The following is a 17,566-nucleotide window of genomic DNA, read 5'->3' on the forward strand; positions in this document are numbered from 1 at the left end:
AAACCAGTGCTCAAGCAGAGTGTTTTTAGAGCTGCCATTTTTGACGTGCCATAAAACAAAGGCTCCAATCACTCAGAGTCATTAAAATTCCCATGGCATTTTTTGCAAGAGTGCAGACATTAACCTGGCTGTCCTGAACAAAATCCAGCCTGAGTGATTACCCACAGCATATCTTAATTCTCCTGTGGTTTCATTTGGACATGGCACAGCAAAATTTCAATGTTGATGCTCTGTATTGTTCAACATCTGCCATGGTCCAGCCCAGAATCAGCCGCGTTTCAGTAGCAAATGAGATACATGGAATGAGCAGGTTAATAAACGCTGTATTACATAGGATGGGTAATTTTAAAATGCCGTGCAGTGAAAGAGCTACAGGCCTGCAATATGCTGCAGTCAGCTTGGACTGGCACCATGCAAACTCTTTTTCTGAATGCTCATTCGTGTAGTAACTGTAAATCCCTAGTAATTTGGAATCTCTTTGCACGCACTCATATAAAGTCCCTTAGTGATATATGAGAGATCCTATATTGGTATGACCCTTTAGAAGAAGTATGTCAGATATGTTCCAAACTGGAAGAGGTGGGCTGCAAAAAAAGGGGACCCAGTCATCAGCAGCACCCAGTCAGTCAGTTTCACAAACAACAGAGGCAGTGCAGAGAAGAGCCATAAGTATCTTTGAGGCTTAGCCAGCAGTATATTTAATATTTATTTCACTGGGGTTTAGTGAAGTTATCCCCAAATCTAGGATGTATCTGATCTGCTTGCAAAGTCGACTCTTATGTCCACGGCCTACCTCATATGCACCAGACGCCAAAAGCCAAAGTGAAAAACAACAGCTCCTTTGGGAAACCGGTTGGGGAAACGTGCCTGTCCTTTATAACAGACTTTGCTAACACATGTAGGAGAGGGCTTGAAGGCCCTCAAGAATTCATGGATGTTTCATATGCAGTAACCAGCTCAATAAGGTTTGGTCAGATGCCTTCTAAGCCTGTCCCAGTGCAGGCCCCTAGCTTAAAAGCAGGATAACACCTCTGAGCTCGCAGCAGAGGCAGAGCCAGTGAGAGAAAGAAATCCTAGCTTACATCCAAATGGAAATTGTGATATCTACAACCGAGCTTCAGGTCAGGCACTGAGCTCCTGTGCACCTCCCTGTGGTTGTTGGCTTGTGTGGGAAGAGGACTTTGTACCTTGAGCCTGGTGGAATGTAACTTTTAGGATGACTGGATGGATGAAGGAAAAACAAAGGAGAAATAGGCACCTAGGCATCATTTTTAGGCCCCTCGACAAAACCCTGACATTTTAAAGAGCCTTAAATAGGCATGAAATGCATTTAGCACCTCTTGATGCATGGGAAAATCGCCTTCAAGAGCTGTGATTGGAGACAGAAGAATGTCTCCCACGTCTGGAGAGAGAGGTATCCATAGCTGCTTCTGCCAGGCCATCTACTGCTGTCAGGGCCGGCCTCCACGTGCAAGGACACAAAATGCTGTTCATGTCAGGCGTGGCTTGGCAGCCACAGAGGCAGCTGGATTTCCTCGTCCAGTATTCCCTGAAAGGTTCCTAACACATTCACAAACCACATTTTTCTTTAATTCAAGTTTTTGTGGCAAAATCAATCACACCTTTTTTTACCTCTCTCCCCTGCACTTGTCACGTCCTTGCCCTCCTCTGTCCAGCCAGGATTCTCACGGGCTAATCACGCGGTGAGATCTTGTTGCTTCCCCCTGGGATCCAGTGAAACAAGGTTGGAGGATCTGATGCTATCACTTAGGGAAGCAAAGAGCTCCAGCTTTCCTTTGAAACAGCAGCAGTCCCTGCTTGGGGAGGAGGAGGGGGGGGGTTTCTCTCTGGCCCTGACCAAGAACAAGGTGCTCAGTGTTTTCCTTAGCCCAAGAAGACACCCCTCTCTAGGAATGATTTCTGCCTATGAACAAGTGATGCTTAATACTACAGCAATGTAGACTTGGGAGCGCAGAGGTAGCCAAATTAGGAGCTAATTGGTGCACTGGGGATTGCCAGTTGGGCCCCCTTGGCTGCTGGGATAAGATCGGGGAGAGAAAAGAGAGAGAGACCGGGAGGGAGCACGAGCCGTCCTCTGCCGACGCCTCTGCAAAGGTTGGGATTCCTGAGGCCGCTGCTGTCTCGTGCTGTCAAGGTCAGCAGGTTCGGGTTCACTGAACGGTCAGGATGGTTTGAATTACTGGCACTGCTGCCGATGCCTCCGCTGATTGCGATCCGTCTTCCAGCGCCCGCCGCGGGATGCTGCTCCCAGCCATGTGCTGCGCGCCGTGAGGGGCGCGGGGAGTGTCAGAGAGGCAGATGCTCTCGCTAAGAGGCTGAGTTTTTAGGAAGATTTAAGGAGCTACGGCAATGCCAAGGAAAGGCACGTGCTCTGTGTGCTGAGCACAGGGGTACCAGGCTCCCCAAAGAGCAGTTCTGGTCCATTTACCTGGAGAGCTGCCCCCCGCCACTTTCTGCCTTTCACAGAAGTTAGCAGAATGGCGTGAACAGGGCCTACCAAACCCTTATGGGGTGAAAAACCTATTGTGAAGATTTCTGTCCAGCTTTATATAGGTGGAGTGCTTCAGGGCAAAGACTGACCAGCAAGCCTTGAAGGAAACCTTGCTGCTAGGACACATCCCGTTGTGTGAGCAGGCGGACAAAGGGCAGGGGCGGCTGCCAGCAGGGAGCACCTGCAGGTGTCTGGGGAGCCGACGGCCTGTGCACACCCCGTTGGCATGCCTGGGGCCGCTGGGAGAACCTCACCAGAGCAGGAGGGGAGAAGTCGGGTTTGAGCCTGTACCGCAGGCTGCTGGCATCATGCACATGCTGGGGGGGCATCAGCGTGCAGCCGTGCCCGCACTGCGCATGTATGCTGCTGAAGAGTTCACAGCAGAAGCAAGCGTGTGAGAAAGAGAGCGGGATGGGGTCAGAGAAGGACCAGGCTGTGGGGGAGTAGTTCCCAATGGTTGTCTCTGCCAAGACCGTCTCCCCAGGCGTCACGGAGTAGAGTTCAGTGGGGTTGTGCTACAGAGAAATCTGCCCTCTCTGTTCAGAAACCGCAGTGCTCACTTTGCCTTCCTATTCTGAGGTCTGCCGTGTGCCTGTGTCACTTAGCTCCTGGGTGCAGTCAGCTACACTTGCACTTATGTACCTGTAGCTTTCTTGGTCACACCTCCACAACTGTCTACCACACACATTTTTGCACGAGTGCAGCTGGAGGAAAGGCAGGGCAGTGCCGAGTCCCCTAGGCTCAGCTGTTCCAGGGGCTTCTCTGTGCGGCCCGATCCCTGTGCGTTAGGAAATACCTCGCGCCTACCTTCGCCTCTGCTCTCAACTCCTCTCCCAGTTCCCTCTTCCGAGGCAGAGCAATGGGCTCTGGCAAGAAGGGTCAGGGACAGTGCCCGGTATCGTGCTGCTTTACATTAATGAGATACACACAGTGTAATCCGGCAATGGAGTCAGCTCTACAAAAGGAGGTAATAGCAGGCTGCCATGAACAGAGCAGCTCAGGTAATTGGTTTATCTATCTAGAAGCAGTAGTAGCAATCTCTGCACAGACAGAGTAGCAGTAAAGTCTCTTCCTTAAGGCTATTTCCTTTGTCTTTTCAATTGCTTGCACATCCATGTGAGATAGAGAGAGAGAGAGAGAAAGAGAGAGAGAGCTAGAGAGAGAGAGGGAGAAATGTTAATTTGTGAATTAATGGCTTTTCTCAGCGGAATTGTAAATTCAAATGTCACCTCACAGGGTGACACTACGCTGGGCTGCTGAAGAAGCAATGATAAGATCCCCCCCATCCCCATGCCGACATATACCCATGCCCCTCCCCTCCCCGAGAGATAGCTGCAGAGTGGAACATGCTACTTTTAATTTGCAATAACACCACAGCAGAGGATGCGAGGGGGAGCGCTTTCCGACCCTCCCTTCCACAACAACCCGGGCCACATCTTTCCCGTTCCACCGCTACCTTCTTCCACCCCCTCTTCAATCCCTCCCATTTTAAACGGAGTCCAAGACAACGCATTATCTCAACTCCCCCCACCCCAAACTAATCAAAGGATGAGCTAAGGGAGGGCTCTTTAGAACGGATGCCTCTGCAACCCTCTCCTCTCCTGCAATAATCAGGTGAATTAATGACCCTGAAGTTAAAGTGAGCGCTGATACTCAGGCGTTGTGCAGCGTAGGGGAGAAAGCCTTCATTGTTTTCGAGCAGGAGGCGGGCAGCAGCAAGGGAGATTCATGGATGGAGATTGAATATGCAATTTTCTTTCACCTTGCCAAGAGCTGCCCCTGGGCTGTGCCTGGCCTAAATTTTTTTTTCCTCTTGCCATCTCTGCCTTATCCGGCCCTCCCACCTCCCTTCCATTCTTTCCAGAAAATTACCTTCAAAATTGATTTCCACTTTTACAAACAAATATAATGGGAACATGAGGGGGAAAAAAAAATCTTGGGCTGTGATGAATTAGGGCTGTCAGGTGCTTCCAAGTCTCCTTTGTTTTTGTTTTACTGCCCGTTAGGTTCTTTGTTTTTCCAGCAGCTGGGAATAGTGCCCCTGCCCACACACTCCCTACGGTCCATGGCTGCCATCGCGGGATACGTCCATCACCTGATGTCATCACTGCCTTATCCCTGCTCTCCATCACTGCCGTGCAACAGCCACTGCGAACAGACTGCCCCAGCCCTTGGTACCAGGATGCAACTGATCTTGTGCAGGTAGAGCGTGTCCCGCACCACTGGCTACCTGGCTTCTGCAGCCACCCTACACGTCCACTGAGTTTCCTCAGGGCTTCTCCACTCTGCTCCTCCTGTTCTCCTTTGCTTTATTACACCGATTCTTGGTGGAGCTTTCGCAGCCCTCACGGTTCTGGCAGGTCAGCCTGTCACTGGCATGTCACCTTGATTCCTGCTGTGCCTCAGTGCCATGTCACCTTGATTCCGTAGCAGTATTGCCCTTGTGTCTCATTGCCACGTCGCTTGACCCCGTAACAGTGTCATCACTATCTCCCACTGCCATGGCACCCTGATGCACTGTTGTACCTGTTCTGTGTCCCATTGCCATGTCACCAACAACCCTCTAAATTTGCCTGCCCATTGCCAGCTATTCCTATCCCTTTTGCGTTTTATTTTGTCATTAACCTGAGATCCTTTTGGATCCAGGCCCCGTGCTCCCCCTGACTCCTGCAGTCCTTATGTCCATGAGAAGATGTGACAGTCGCGCCCCTGAAGGCAGGCAGACGCAGGGTACAGCTCCTCTGGAGCGAACAAGAAGATCCCAAGAGAGACAGGACCAGCACAGCCAGGGAGCAGCCTCTGCGCAGGTGGGCACAGCAGCAGGCAGAGACGCTGGGAGGAGTTGTTGCTGACTCCTGCTGACACACTGGCTGCAACAACCCCTCCCAGAACGAGTCAAAGAAACAGGAGAAGATCCAACCACAAACTAAGTACCCATAAATAAGCAGTCAGACAAGCACACATCCGTGGCAGTCACACAAATAAACTTAAAGAGAAGCTCTGTGCATAAGTAAAGACTCATAAAACGTAGCCAATAACATTTAAAAACACAAGAATGCAATCTGGGACACAAAGAAGTACTAATGCAGGTGCATGTCAATTAGGTGTAATTTCTGAATAAACAAATAACTTACAAAAATGTACATATGCTACCTAAGTGAAAACCTGGAACTCAGTGGAACTTCCTTAAATTCACATATATAAACTTAAATCATGTAAACAAATACAAACTATTTCCATAAATGAACAACCTTCACACAGGCAAGAACAAACGATATGTGTATAGAGAACATACACACAAATGTGTGACCCCAATGCAAATGCACATCTGTACCAACTATGTACAGGGGTGCACAGCACTAACAGGCTCCATATGGATATCTAGCAACCACAGAGATACAGTGACACCCCAAGTTTGTAACAACACATACACACAGAATATATATACAAATGTACAGCACTCACATGTATGTTAAAATGTGGATACAAGTACCTGGCGTTCACAGAAATACATAGCACTGGTTCTGAGCCATACGTGCCCAGACATCCGTATGATCCACAGTATGCATCCTCCTACGAGGCAGTATTGTACACAGCTTAACGTACACATTTTCCAGGTCTCTGTGGGCATGCACAAAAATACGGGTCCAACCTGCCACTCACCCCAGTGCACAGACATAGGTAAGAGGAGATCCTAACCCAGTAATCCTGCCACAGGAACACAAAACCAAGTCGGTGTGCATTCCTACATGCACAAATACACGGGCAGACACACGCAGATACAGCTGAAGCCAGACCAGCCAGTCTTCAGATAGTACCAAACCATGCCAAACTGAGCAGCAGCGTAAGCTTTAGAAACAGCAGTCTGTCCAAACTGCTGCCTGTGATGTAAGCTGTTAACTCTGCCTTACCTGCAGCCCTCCTGAGCCATGCACTCCCCAAGCTCCCAGGGTGCCTGTGCGCACGCACAGACAGACAGACAGACAGACTGCTGTCCCTCTCTGTTATGGACAGACCTCCAGATCCGTGGTGCAGCAGCCTGTATTTCTGGCAGTGCTGGGCTGCTTATGCATTGTCAGCTCTTTAATCCAGTCTCCCCCAGCTCTCCTTTTCCACCCATCCTCTCCCTTTGCTGACCGTCCTCCCACAGTTTGTTTAGCAAGGCGCAGGGTGAGTGGCAGGTGCCTGTGCCTCCTGTCCTCCCGGGGGTCTCGCCAGCAAAAGATGCTCAGGTGTGTGGCTGCTGAGAATAAACTACCTCTTCGATTTACATCTTCATCTAGGAAGGAGGGGAGTGTTACCTACTCCTGTGTGTGTAGGTGCAGTGAACCTGGAAGCTCCCCGTGAGCACTGCTGTTTGTAGAGGTGCAGTCAGCACAAGCTGGTGGCCAGTGGGAACTCAGCCGTGCTGCGGGAAGCAGCACAGTCCCAGGGATGGTGGGAGGGAGATGTATCAGAGTGGGAAACACTCCAGAAACTGCTCTCAGCCCATGTGCACAGCCATAAGCTGCAGGGTGCACACCCCGCAGCTGTGTTTAGTGGTTGGAACATGGGGCTGGCACCTGAGGCAATGTAACTGCACGTGTCTGCAGTGTCATTAAGACTACTGCTGACCTGCAATAAAGCAATCATATAGAATAATGCAAACACATCAGCTGTGGTGGCAGGAAATCACAGCTTGAAACAATGCAGCCGCACCACAGTAATGCTGTTGTGTCACCTGCAGGGGTCCAAACACACTCTGTTGTCTTCAGCAGCAGTATTGGCAGAGCAGAAGTACACCTATTGCACCCTGAGATGAATGTACACCAGATGTCACGATACAGTCAGGTGGAGCGGCTTGTAAACATGTAGAAGTAGCTTACGAAAGCAAATGCCTTTCCATAGAGGCTAGTTAAGAGCTAGACCTCTCTGCTCTAGTACAACTACACCACGAGTAATGCGTAATCATATTGCAGAGGACAATGTAAGCATGCTGTGTGTCCCGAAACAACCCCGGTGTGTTGTGGAACAACAGGATCGTACTTCACGAGAGCACAGGATGCTCAGTGCAGCGCTGCGGTGACACAGCCCTATTGACTTCGCTATCATGACCGGATGACAGTCTGTTGTCAGTCAGCAAATTACATCATCTGCAGGAACAACTGCATGAATTGCAATGACGGTACAATACAGCCGGCAACCAGCAGCTACTTCACTGAAACAACATTGCTGCGTGCGGTGACACAGATGTACCGCCTTCCCAGCCACCTCTTTGAAGAGCCTAATGGCCTCGAGTGTAGTGGGGCAGCGTAGCAAGCAGTGATACACCTAATCTCATCATTAGTGTCACGAGCCCACAACATGATAACCACAGTCACACCGCCTGCAAAGACACACCGGTGGCACTGACAATGACATGGAGGCACCTGAAATGTCACAACCACCGCTCCTAAACGATATAATCATTGCTGCTCTGAACAACACAAATGGGATAATGCTTGCATTGACACACTCAGCTGCTGTATATTGCTTAAAAACTGGGACCACTGTGAACACATTATACACCTCCCCTCTCAGCACTACTTTTCACTGGAACAATTCAGTTAAAAAATTTCCAAAAACACCTTTCTGGACTGGGACTGCTGCAGCTCTCCCTGCCTCACACTCCACCCAGAGGAAGCATTTCTGCCTTCCCAGTAGGAACATAGACATCATGGCCAGGTAGGAAAATCCCCATGCTGATTGCTGTCAAAACCGTGCCCTGCAGTCAGAGTCCTATCATTTGGACTGAGAGAAGAGAAAGCCACCTGTAACAAAAGTAATGCTTCTCAGCAGAGATGCCGAGATAATAAGAGTCAGGAAATGATGTGTGCAGCACCGAGGTGAAGCATAGCACCGCAGTGACACTGCCTGTTCTGCAGCTACAGGACTGACAGTGCAGGTGCTCCTCGTGTTGTATGCAGTTCCTTGCTCTGAGCAGCTCAGTGCCGTGGCCTGCAGCCCTGTTCTGAGGAGCAGGTGAATCGCCTGCATCGATACACCCATACTCTTTGAAAAACACCACTCGACCTGCTGAAATGGTGGTGACCCTCCACTGTCCCCTGCACTGACGCAGCCCTGCCTCACTTACTTCAGCGTAAATCACTCTGATCATCAAAGTGACAGGTGAAGAGAGGAAAGGAGGAACTTCTGCCTTCCAAGGTTCGCTCCCCCATCTCCACTGGGGATTCCTTTACTGCAAACAGCCTGAGTATTATTGCCATTTACAGTAGCAATCACTCCATCCCCTCCTCTCCCACAAACCTACTGCTGATATTAGCACTGATCATACTAACAAGCCTGTGGGTTTTATTACTGCTGATACTAATAATACTGGACACATTACGTCTGCTCCCACCAATAACAGGCTGCAGATATGATCCCTGCTAATGCCGATAATACTGGGGGATATTATCTCTGCCATTGTCAGCACTGCAGATATTATTGCCAGTAATGCTGTCAAATACTACAGATATTGTCAGGGACCAAGATTAATAATGCTGAGAATTGTTACAGCACTAGCCTCCCTGGAACACGAATCCCAAATGAGAATTTGGGTCTATGGAGGAAGTATGTTTGTGGCCTGCTATTGAAGAGGAAGAGCTATCTTTAATCATAGTGGTTTTGTAAAGATTCCTAAAGTTTGACCCAGCTGGAGATGCTACAGTATGCAGGGAACAGCTGGAAACATTGTTCTCATGTTATCTAACTGGCTATCTATCTATCCACGTATCTGTCCTCTCCCTTTTTCTCTTTATATAGTACTCAATATTACAGTATTGGACTGCTACTGATTTTTTGTTAGTGCCACTGCTACCCCAGTTCTTATCCTTTTAGCTATCGGTCAGGGAGTTATGGAACAACAGAAATATTTGCATATTGTTTTCCCCCTTTATCCTCCTGGACTTCTCATTGCTGCTCCCGAGTCTGACAATGACCCTGCTCAGCTTGGCCTGCCACACCACGTAGTGCAGTATCAGGGTTGTGAGGAGCCAGGGATTCCTGTTTCCAGCCACAGCTTGGGACTAAAGCTCTTGGTGGTCTTGGGAAAGGCCTAACATGCTGCTGGGCCACCTCTGCCTCTGCAGGGTGGTGGATGCAATTGGTGGAGAAGGTCAGAGGGGAATTACAGAAATGCTGGCTGGGCCTGCAGCCTGCAAGGAATGGCACACAGCTGGACAAGTGGTGGTTAACTTGTTTAGCCAAATCATCTGAAAAATCAGAGGAGGCCAGTTCTCTGCTTTGTCTAATCTGGCACTGAGGTCAGGAAACAAAAGGGATACAGGTTCTTAACAGGGAAAGTCCTGACCATGCTTCCTAGGCACTCACCTGAGGAAGACAAATGAGTTTTGGGGAAAAACGCGTGATTGGGCAGTTCTTTGTTTGGACCAGGACACACTCAGATCTATGTTCCTGCTAGCTCTCTCTCAATGCCATTGCCTTCCCAGGCCACCCGGTTGGTAGCAGCCAGCACATTTGGTACACTGGGACTTCCCCTCTTCCCTCTAACTCCCTGGGAGGGACACACCTGGCTGTCAGCGTCTATCGCTGAGCCCACCTCATGCATCCGTCTGGTTCCTTCTGTCCAACTCGGGAGTTCTGCTACATCATCTTGACACATAATTATCTCTCCTCTTCTTAATCATCTGCGCTACTGTCTAATGTAGGCACCAGCTGCAGCAAGGAGGACCTGGGGGAGGGGGCGTGCTCAGATTGAAGCTCCTCTGTCTTTCTCCCACCCTGTTCCCCCAGCCATCGCAGAAGTTGCTAACAAGGTGTTCAGGGCTGGGGATTCAGGAGCACCTTGGTACTTCCCCTCTTTCTGCTGAACTGCATTCCTCACAAAGCGTCATCTTGCAGCAGAGCTGGCCCAATGGAGCAGAAAGAAAGAGAGCGCAGTGCTGCTGCTTCTGCCTTCTTTAGGGAAGGGCCACCTCCAGAAGGCTGGGAAAGTAAATGTGCATTGAGAGCCCATAAGGAAGAGCTTTTCAATGCGAGAATGAATCCTGCAGTTAAGAAACTGCAACAAGACAGAGCTTGGAAGCTCTGGGAAATACCGAGAAGGAATATACGTCCAGCATGAGCATGAAGGAAATACCTGCACTGCTCTTCTGGACTTGCTTTCTTAACTCCTGTCTCAGCTAGGAGCACTCAGCCCTCAGAGCTACGGGGGAGGATGTCCAGGAAGGAGTGCAGGTCACTGGCTGTGCAACACCTCCCCTTGGACCTTCTAGCGTTAGGGCCCAGCCCTGCAAAGTGGTTGATGTCTTTCAATGTTTCTTAAAGCCAGTGTGAGCACAGGTAATCAGCTCTTGGACGGGGATGTTCAGCAGCTGGCTGAGGTTTCTCTGGGGCAGGAGTGTGACATCTCCATGAGGCAGATACCTGGGGTGGCAGGACGAAGGCTCTTCTGCAAGGCATTTGCAGTTGTGTCATGTAACTGGCACCTAAAACTCTGAGATTTAACACTCCCATGACTGTCTGATACCTTTTTGATTTTTCTAGTAGGTTATGCGGGCTCCTGGCCAACAGCAGGGAGTTGCAGTGTTTCTTGCCCTTCATAAATCAAGTCCAGGATGAATTAAGGACAGAGACAGAGAGTTGTTCTTACTGTCAATATATCATTGTGAAGTGTCACAGGCTTAGATGTCTGTTTGATTGTTTCTGTGTTTAACCGTACTGCTCCAAAAAGCTCAGGTTCTGGGGCTGGCAATGATTGCGTGGCTGCATCTAAGTAGGATGATTGTTCCAGGTGTTTGGAAAGAATAGCTGCTAAAGCTGGATTGAACTGCTTCATTTCAAAATGAAATACGGACACACCGTGGTGAGAGCTTGTGATCACCAAGCTGGAATGCATGAGGACAGGGGTTCACAGAAACCCCAAATACTGCCAAGAGATTTGCACAACCATTAGAGAAACTTGTCACTCGATTTGAAATGTCACCGTTCCCTCTGTATGTAATGAAGAGAAATGCTGGAGAGGTTTGCAATGTTTGCAGTCTCTTACTTGTGACATTTTTTGACTTTGAGGCATTGACTGAGCCCTTCCATTGCTACACTTTTCTCTTAGCTGGGCCCTACTGCCATCTAGCTGGGAAATGGATCTTCCTCTGGGGCCTGATCCAATTTCCAATGGCATCAGCAAAAATCTTCCCATTTGCTTTGATAGGAACTGAAGTGGGTCTTTGCTTCCAGCCTCTGGTTTTACTTTGTATGGGGGAAAAAGGGGTCACAATGTCTGCCTTTTTCTTGGGACTATTGTTTATTTGGATCCAGAACTTAGAAACGTGAACCTCACCAGCACCAACCCTGAGAAAATGACTGGCATAACCCCAGAGTGCAGCATCTCTCTCAGGAGAACTCTCTCCTCTTGCCATGCATCACAGAGACCCTGCTATTATGTCCCCCCACACAGCCTGGGGGCTACAGCACGCGCAGCACAGCGAGCCACCATTACTGCTGAGAGGTCCCCCACGCAATGGGCAGCAGTGGAAAACAACATCCTGAAGGCAGGGCTGAACCGAACAAACTGCTCAGGCACTACTCAGAAAGTTCACCTCCCGGTCCACAGTTTTTGAATCAAATTAGAAGAGCAAGACAAAATTTTACAAAGCCACCATCAATGCACCAAGACCTCACCCACCCATCCTGACTGTCTATCTGGACCCGAGGCTCCAGCTTCTGGCTCGTTTCGGGATTCACTTTGCCCTGAGTCCTTCCCAGCAGGTAGGGAAGAGAAGGAGACAGCTTAATCCTAGTTGCTTAGAGCCCTGCTGAAAGGCTTGGATAACAGCCTTAGGGCCACAGCACTCAGAAGAGCTCCCTCTCTGCTCTCCAATGGTTGTGAGCACGGCAGTTCTGCTGTGGTGGTTGCTACCTATTGGAAACTGGGCCCTTATGATCACCACAGCTGCTGTAGTTCATGGCTCACCACCAGGACAGGAGCTTGTTTGCAAGAGGAATGAGAAATACTCCCAAATTGCTGGTGCTTCTCTCAGATGGCATTTTGTTTGAAAACAAGGGAGTCGGGGAAACCTTGTTTACCCACAGCTCAAAGTCTGGGCACCTGCTGGCACCAGGAGAGCTCAGTTCCAGCCGTTTCCAGCAGTGAATGAACTTGGGATCAGCTCCAGCAATGGAGACGGCTCTCTGCCTGCCGAGCAGATGTCCGGAGACACGGCCTGTCATGAAAAGGCCTCGGAAGAACAGCAGTCCGAGCCAGCAGGGCAGTGGCGGGGAACTGGTCTCTGTTGCTAAAACTGATCTAGCCCCTGGAGCAGCTGCAAACCTTGGCCTGAAATTGGAGCCTGTACATGGGGACAAAGAATATAAAAGGGAGGGTGAGCTTCTGCCCTCCCCCTACCTTCATCACGTTTCCTCTTCTCGCCATTCGACCGAGGAATCCCCAGGATCCCGTTAATGGAGTAAGAGCCCACTGGATCATTGGAGGCACTGGAGACGGGAGGGGATGCTGTGCTGGGCACTGGACAAAAGGAAAAGGGAAAAAGGGCCATGAGGAGAGCAGCCAGCACTCAGGGATCCCCCAGCTGAAATCTACACATGCCACCAGTCTCACAGGAACGCCTGGGCACTAAACCAACTCCCAGTCCCTCACACTGCAGGACTCACGCTACTACTGCCCTGCCAGCATTGCTGCATCCCAGCTTCGCCAGCCTGTACCATAGCTCTACAGCCTTCCAGGACAGGGCCCGTAATAACAAGCCAGCGCACTCCAGCCAGAAGCCAAGCCTCGCTGTTCCATCCACCTTCAGAGCAGGCTTTGCAGTGCCTGCCACGTCACTGCGCGCAGTGCTGCACAGGCCACGTCCCCTGGTGACTTCCCAGGCTACCCACGTTCTGCCAGATGGATCCCTCCCAGCATTTCTCCACGCTGTGTGCACGTACTCTGTCTTAGCCAGACCAGCCTCTTAGGTGTCCACACAAAACACTCAATGAAAAATCAACTTTTCTTAGTATAGGTTAGAAGCTTGTCAGCGTTGGGCCAATAAATCCAGCTCTCCACTAGAAGAAGCCGTGAGTTGGTGATACGTACTCCAGTCCAGATTAATAAAAGCCTTGTGTCTTTCTTTTGCACCGCCCAATGTAAACTGGCAGACTCCTCCTGCCACTCAGGGGTGCCCAGGACTGCTCTTGACTTTCAGTGTATCAGAAATAACAAGTCACCCAGATTAGAAATGATCACTTCCTGATAATTAGGGCTTTAGAGTATAAACCAAATAGAGTTATGCATCCAGTAGGCAGGCCCATTATGTCCCAACATGCCCCAGTAATTAGGAGAATACCCCAGGTCCCTTATAGGCCACTACTCATCATTCAGCTCACATTCAGCACTGAACTGAAGCAGTCAGCACGTCCAACAGAAGCTTTCCAGGATGGAGAGAACCTGCCAACACTATCCGATGGAGACCCACACTTCCCAGTATCCCCCAGAGCGATGAGAGACTCCAGCAGCAGCACTCGCAGTCCCTATCCCAGCTCAGCCAGTGCGTTCCCTCGGCATTGCACTACTTCTCCAAGAAGGAAGAATATCTGCCAACTCCATCTGGTGTGGTCAGTGCTTCCCAGGCCAGTGAGCAAGTCCAGATTAAAAGGGCATCCAGAAATGCTCTTCCATCCTGGGCCATTAATTCTATTGTGTTCCTGAACACAGTTCATGTACAGGAGTTTATCTGCCAGCTCTGTCCCATATAGGACAGCACTTTCCAGTAAATCTTCGTTTAGCAGCTGATTCTCAGTAACCAACAGTATCTCAGGCAGTGTCTTAGGCCACAGACAAGCCATAATATCCCAGAGCACTGCATTTTTCCTCCTGCTCTGACTTGTTACTGGGTAACGTGATGCTAGCAGCAGCAGACATATGCACCATGCAGCCCGCAGAGACATCGGTGAAAAACACCTCATCACACATCTAGCACAGGACCTTTAAACACAACAGACTAGTAGGCATTTGGTAGCTTTATTACAGCCTCCATCTTCTGCTCACCTCAATAAACCCATTTCCCCTAGCAGAAAATGCATTTTCTCAGTGAAATACACCCATGGGATACCTGACTACAGAGCTAGAACAACGAAGGGCTCGGTTGTGAGGTGTTGGGAATATTGTACCCTGGTCTGTGTTGTGCTATGTAAGAGATGGACCAGTTCCGGCAAAGGGAGAGCAGAGAAACAGGGAGAGGGGAGGAAAGCGAGTCAGAGAAAGAAAGAGACAAAAAATGAAGGCTGGTGCTTAGGTAGGGTAGCGGTAAATACTTCTCTCTAGGGAGGCGAAGGAGAGAGCGTGAAAGTGAAATGGATGTAGAGGCAGGATCGCTTTGGGCAAATTTCTTTGGGCAAACTCTCTGCAATGCAGCTAGGGCAGCAGAGAACAGGAACCTCTGGTTTCTGTTGAGGTTTCTTTCACTCCACCTCCCTTCTCCCTAGCATCTGTTCATCAGCCTGAGCATATTCTCATCTCCACTTGTCCTGCCGCCACCCCTCGCCTCGTGCCGGTCTCCTTACCGATAGTATGTCCCGGTGCAGTCACACCTGTCCCGCTCCCATCTGGTGTTGGGTGAAAAGGTTGCTGGACTTTGGTTCTGATAATCCTGGAAAAAGAGCAAAACATGTTCAGAACTCAACTCCTCATGCAACTTCTCAGTGCCCGCGATCCCAGCTGTCAGGACCTGAAGATCCCACCTGACAACCGGCTGCAGCAGAGTGGCCCCTTATGTCTTTTTGTAGTTGTGACTCTCCTGCTTTAACAGTCTCATTCCCAAAGAATTGTCCTTGCCGTACTCTGCCATCTTCTTCCCAAACCCGCATAGCCACAGTGCTCAGCGAGCAAGCTGGGATCCAGCCTCTCCTATGAGTTAGCAACTGCATTATCATTTATGATCTGATCTGCCAGCGTGGTCATAAGGCAGCCTTTGCAGTTAGTAGAGCCACTGCTGAATTAACAAACCGTGTAGATTTCATTTTGTTGTGTACTTCAAAAATACCTTTCTGGCATAGAACTGAGGGATTTGAACTGAAATGGAAAGCTTTCCCAAAGCCCTTGCCCTTTATAAAGGAGAGCAGCAGGCATCTGTGGGGAGTGGTGATGGGATATAGGTCACAGGAAAAAGAAGCTCCAGACAGCACTGATGTTTATCAGGTAGTGCAGGAACGCAGCCTGGGAACCCAAAAAGACGTCTTGGTGAATGCCACAGAGCTCATAATGCAGCTCGGAATGAACACAAACTGAACTGCAATCGTTGGTGCTCCATTTCTTGTTACATGAAATCTTTCACCTCTAGGTCACTGGTTTAAATCCAGCTGAGGCCTGTGGTGAAAGAAAATCACTAGCACCTAATACTCGGCTGAGGGGGCCCTGCCTGCTGGCAGATGCTGGGTGGCTGTGACTCAAGAACAACTGTCTCACCAAGGGACTCAGCAAATAAGCCATGACCTGTGAAGGCTGTGTAGACCAAATTCCTTTCCCAGCTTAAATCAAGCCTCTCCAATTAGCATGAAGGCTGCAGATGCTCTTTAGGCTTAGTTTCTGGAACTGTCAGCCCTGCATTGTGTTAGCTTTAACCTCTCCCCAAAAATCTCTCCAAAAAGTGAAAGCAAATAATGTATTCTCCCTGCTCACCCAAGCACTTCTCTTAAAAATTCATTCTAAAGAAAGTGTTGGCAACACTTCAAAGAGCAACTGTACAGCTGGTGGGCAGTATGGCATGGAGAAAGGTAGGCAGAGACTTTGAGAGGATATTTTTGAAAAAGCTCCGCAGAGTGATGCCTTGTAGGAAAAGAAAGGTATTTCAGAGCATAACAGCTCAGCTTGTTAGGAAACTCAGAGAGATGGTGAAACCCGGGCAGTTCCTGGAGTGGCAGAGGATGCCTGGGACTTAGCTGACACAGGTAGCGTCAAGGATCTGGCTGGGGATGGAGATCCATCCAGATCCTCACCCCATATAGCTCAGTGGTGCCTAGCCCATAGCTGCTGAGGGCCCGGACAGAAGGGCTCTGAGGGCCTCGGGCCTTGGGCCAGATTCTGAGATCACGCAGGTTTGCACTGGCTGAGGAGCTGATCTGAGAAGTCTGTGCTAGGGCAAATAACACAACTTTTTTCTTCTTTTCTACTTTTTCTTTTTTCTTTTCTTTCCTCTCACATTCCCCCTAAAGCCCCCTGAAGTGCCACTCTGGTTGTGTGAGTTTATTGATTTCCCCCAGCCCAGAGAAACAGAAAGAGGGGATGGGGTGCAGGCAAAGGGATGGAAATAGAAAGCTATAAATTATTTGTGACAGGAAAGCAATAGTGCCAGAGTGCTGAGCACAAGTCCCGTGTCACTATTAGATTCCTTTTAGCCTGATGACACTGTAAAAGAGGTTAAGTGTCTGATGGAATCGTACACCTTGGGGGCAGGGGCAGTCCAGGAGCAGAACAAGCCACAGAGAGCGGGTATATCAATTCTCCAGGCCAATAATATTCCCCTCATTGATCGCAACACAAAGTTCAAAAATCTCATTATAGCCAGGCAGACCTGGAACTTTTTAAAAATCAATAGAGTGATATAATGTATGTATACTTTGTATAAATGTATCTATCCATCCATCCATCCATCCATCCATCCCTCCCAAATCTGCCCGAGGGTGTCCAAGTTAACGTACACATCATACTATGTGATGTTCTATTGTAGTGCAGCATAGTGAATGGATTGGAAGATTTCCCCTGCAGCCTCAGCTGACATATTATAAAATGTCCTATTAGCGCTGCGATGACATCAGACAGCCCCGTTCATACTGAGGTATGACATCAGATTTGCCATTCATAGAGGGAGGTGGCAGCAGGCAGTTCAGCTTCTCTGGAGGGATCCATAGGGTGAGCCTCGTTAAGCGAGACAGGCAGCGAGGCTGTGCTGAATCATGCTGCGTGGGAATTACCACGTTTCCAGAAGACATTTAGAATAAAAACAGCCTGGGAAACCACGGTGGTATAAAAGTCCTGTCCATAATGCTTCAGAAACCCTGGCAGGGATGAAAAGGAAGCTT

At 49.4% G+C, this 17,566-nt stretch overlaps 1 protein-coding gene across 3 annotated transcripts in view; it reads right to left on the minus strand.

Annotated features, from left to right (window-relative positions):
* Positions 1–17,566, minus strand: part of PAX2 (paired box 2) — an 80,020-nt gene that overhangs the window by 32,997 nt on the left and 29,457 nt on the right. For 2 of the 3 annotated variants that reach the window (XM_032191613.1, XM_032191614.1), the window contains exons 4-5: positions 15,053–15,138; positions 12,897–13,016 (exon numbers count right to left, since the gene is read on the minus strand). In XM_032191613.1, the coding sequence (XP_032047504.1) occupies positions 12,897–13,016; positions 15,053–15,138 (206 nt within the window). The remainder of the gene's footprint in view (positions 1–12,896; positions 13,017–15,052; positions 15,139–17,566) is intronic. The other variant, XM_032191612.1, reaches the window with a different exon arrangement.

Source organism: Aythya fuligula, chromosome 7 (genome assembly GCF_009819795.1).
Source record: "Aythya fuligula isolate bAytFul2 chromosome 7, bAytFul2.pri, whole genome shotgun sequence".
In the NCBI taxonomy this organism is placed as follows: domain Eukaryota; kingdom Metazoa; phylum Chordata; class Aves; order Anseriformes; family Anatidae; genus Aythya; species Aythya fuligula.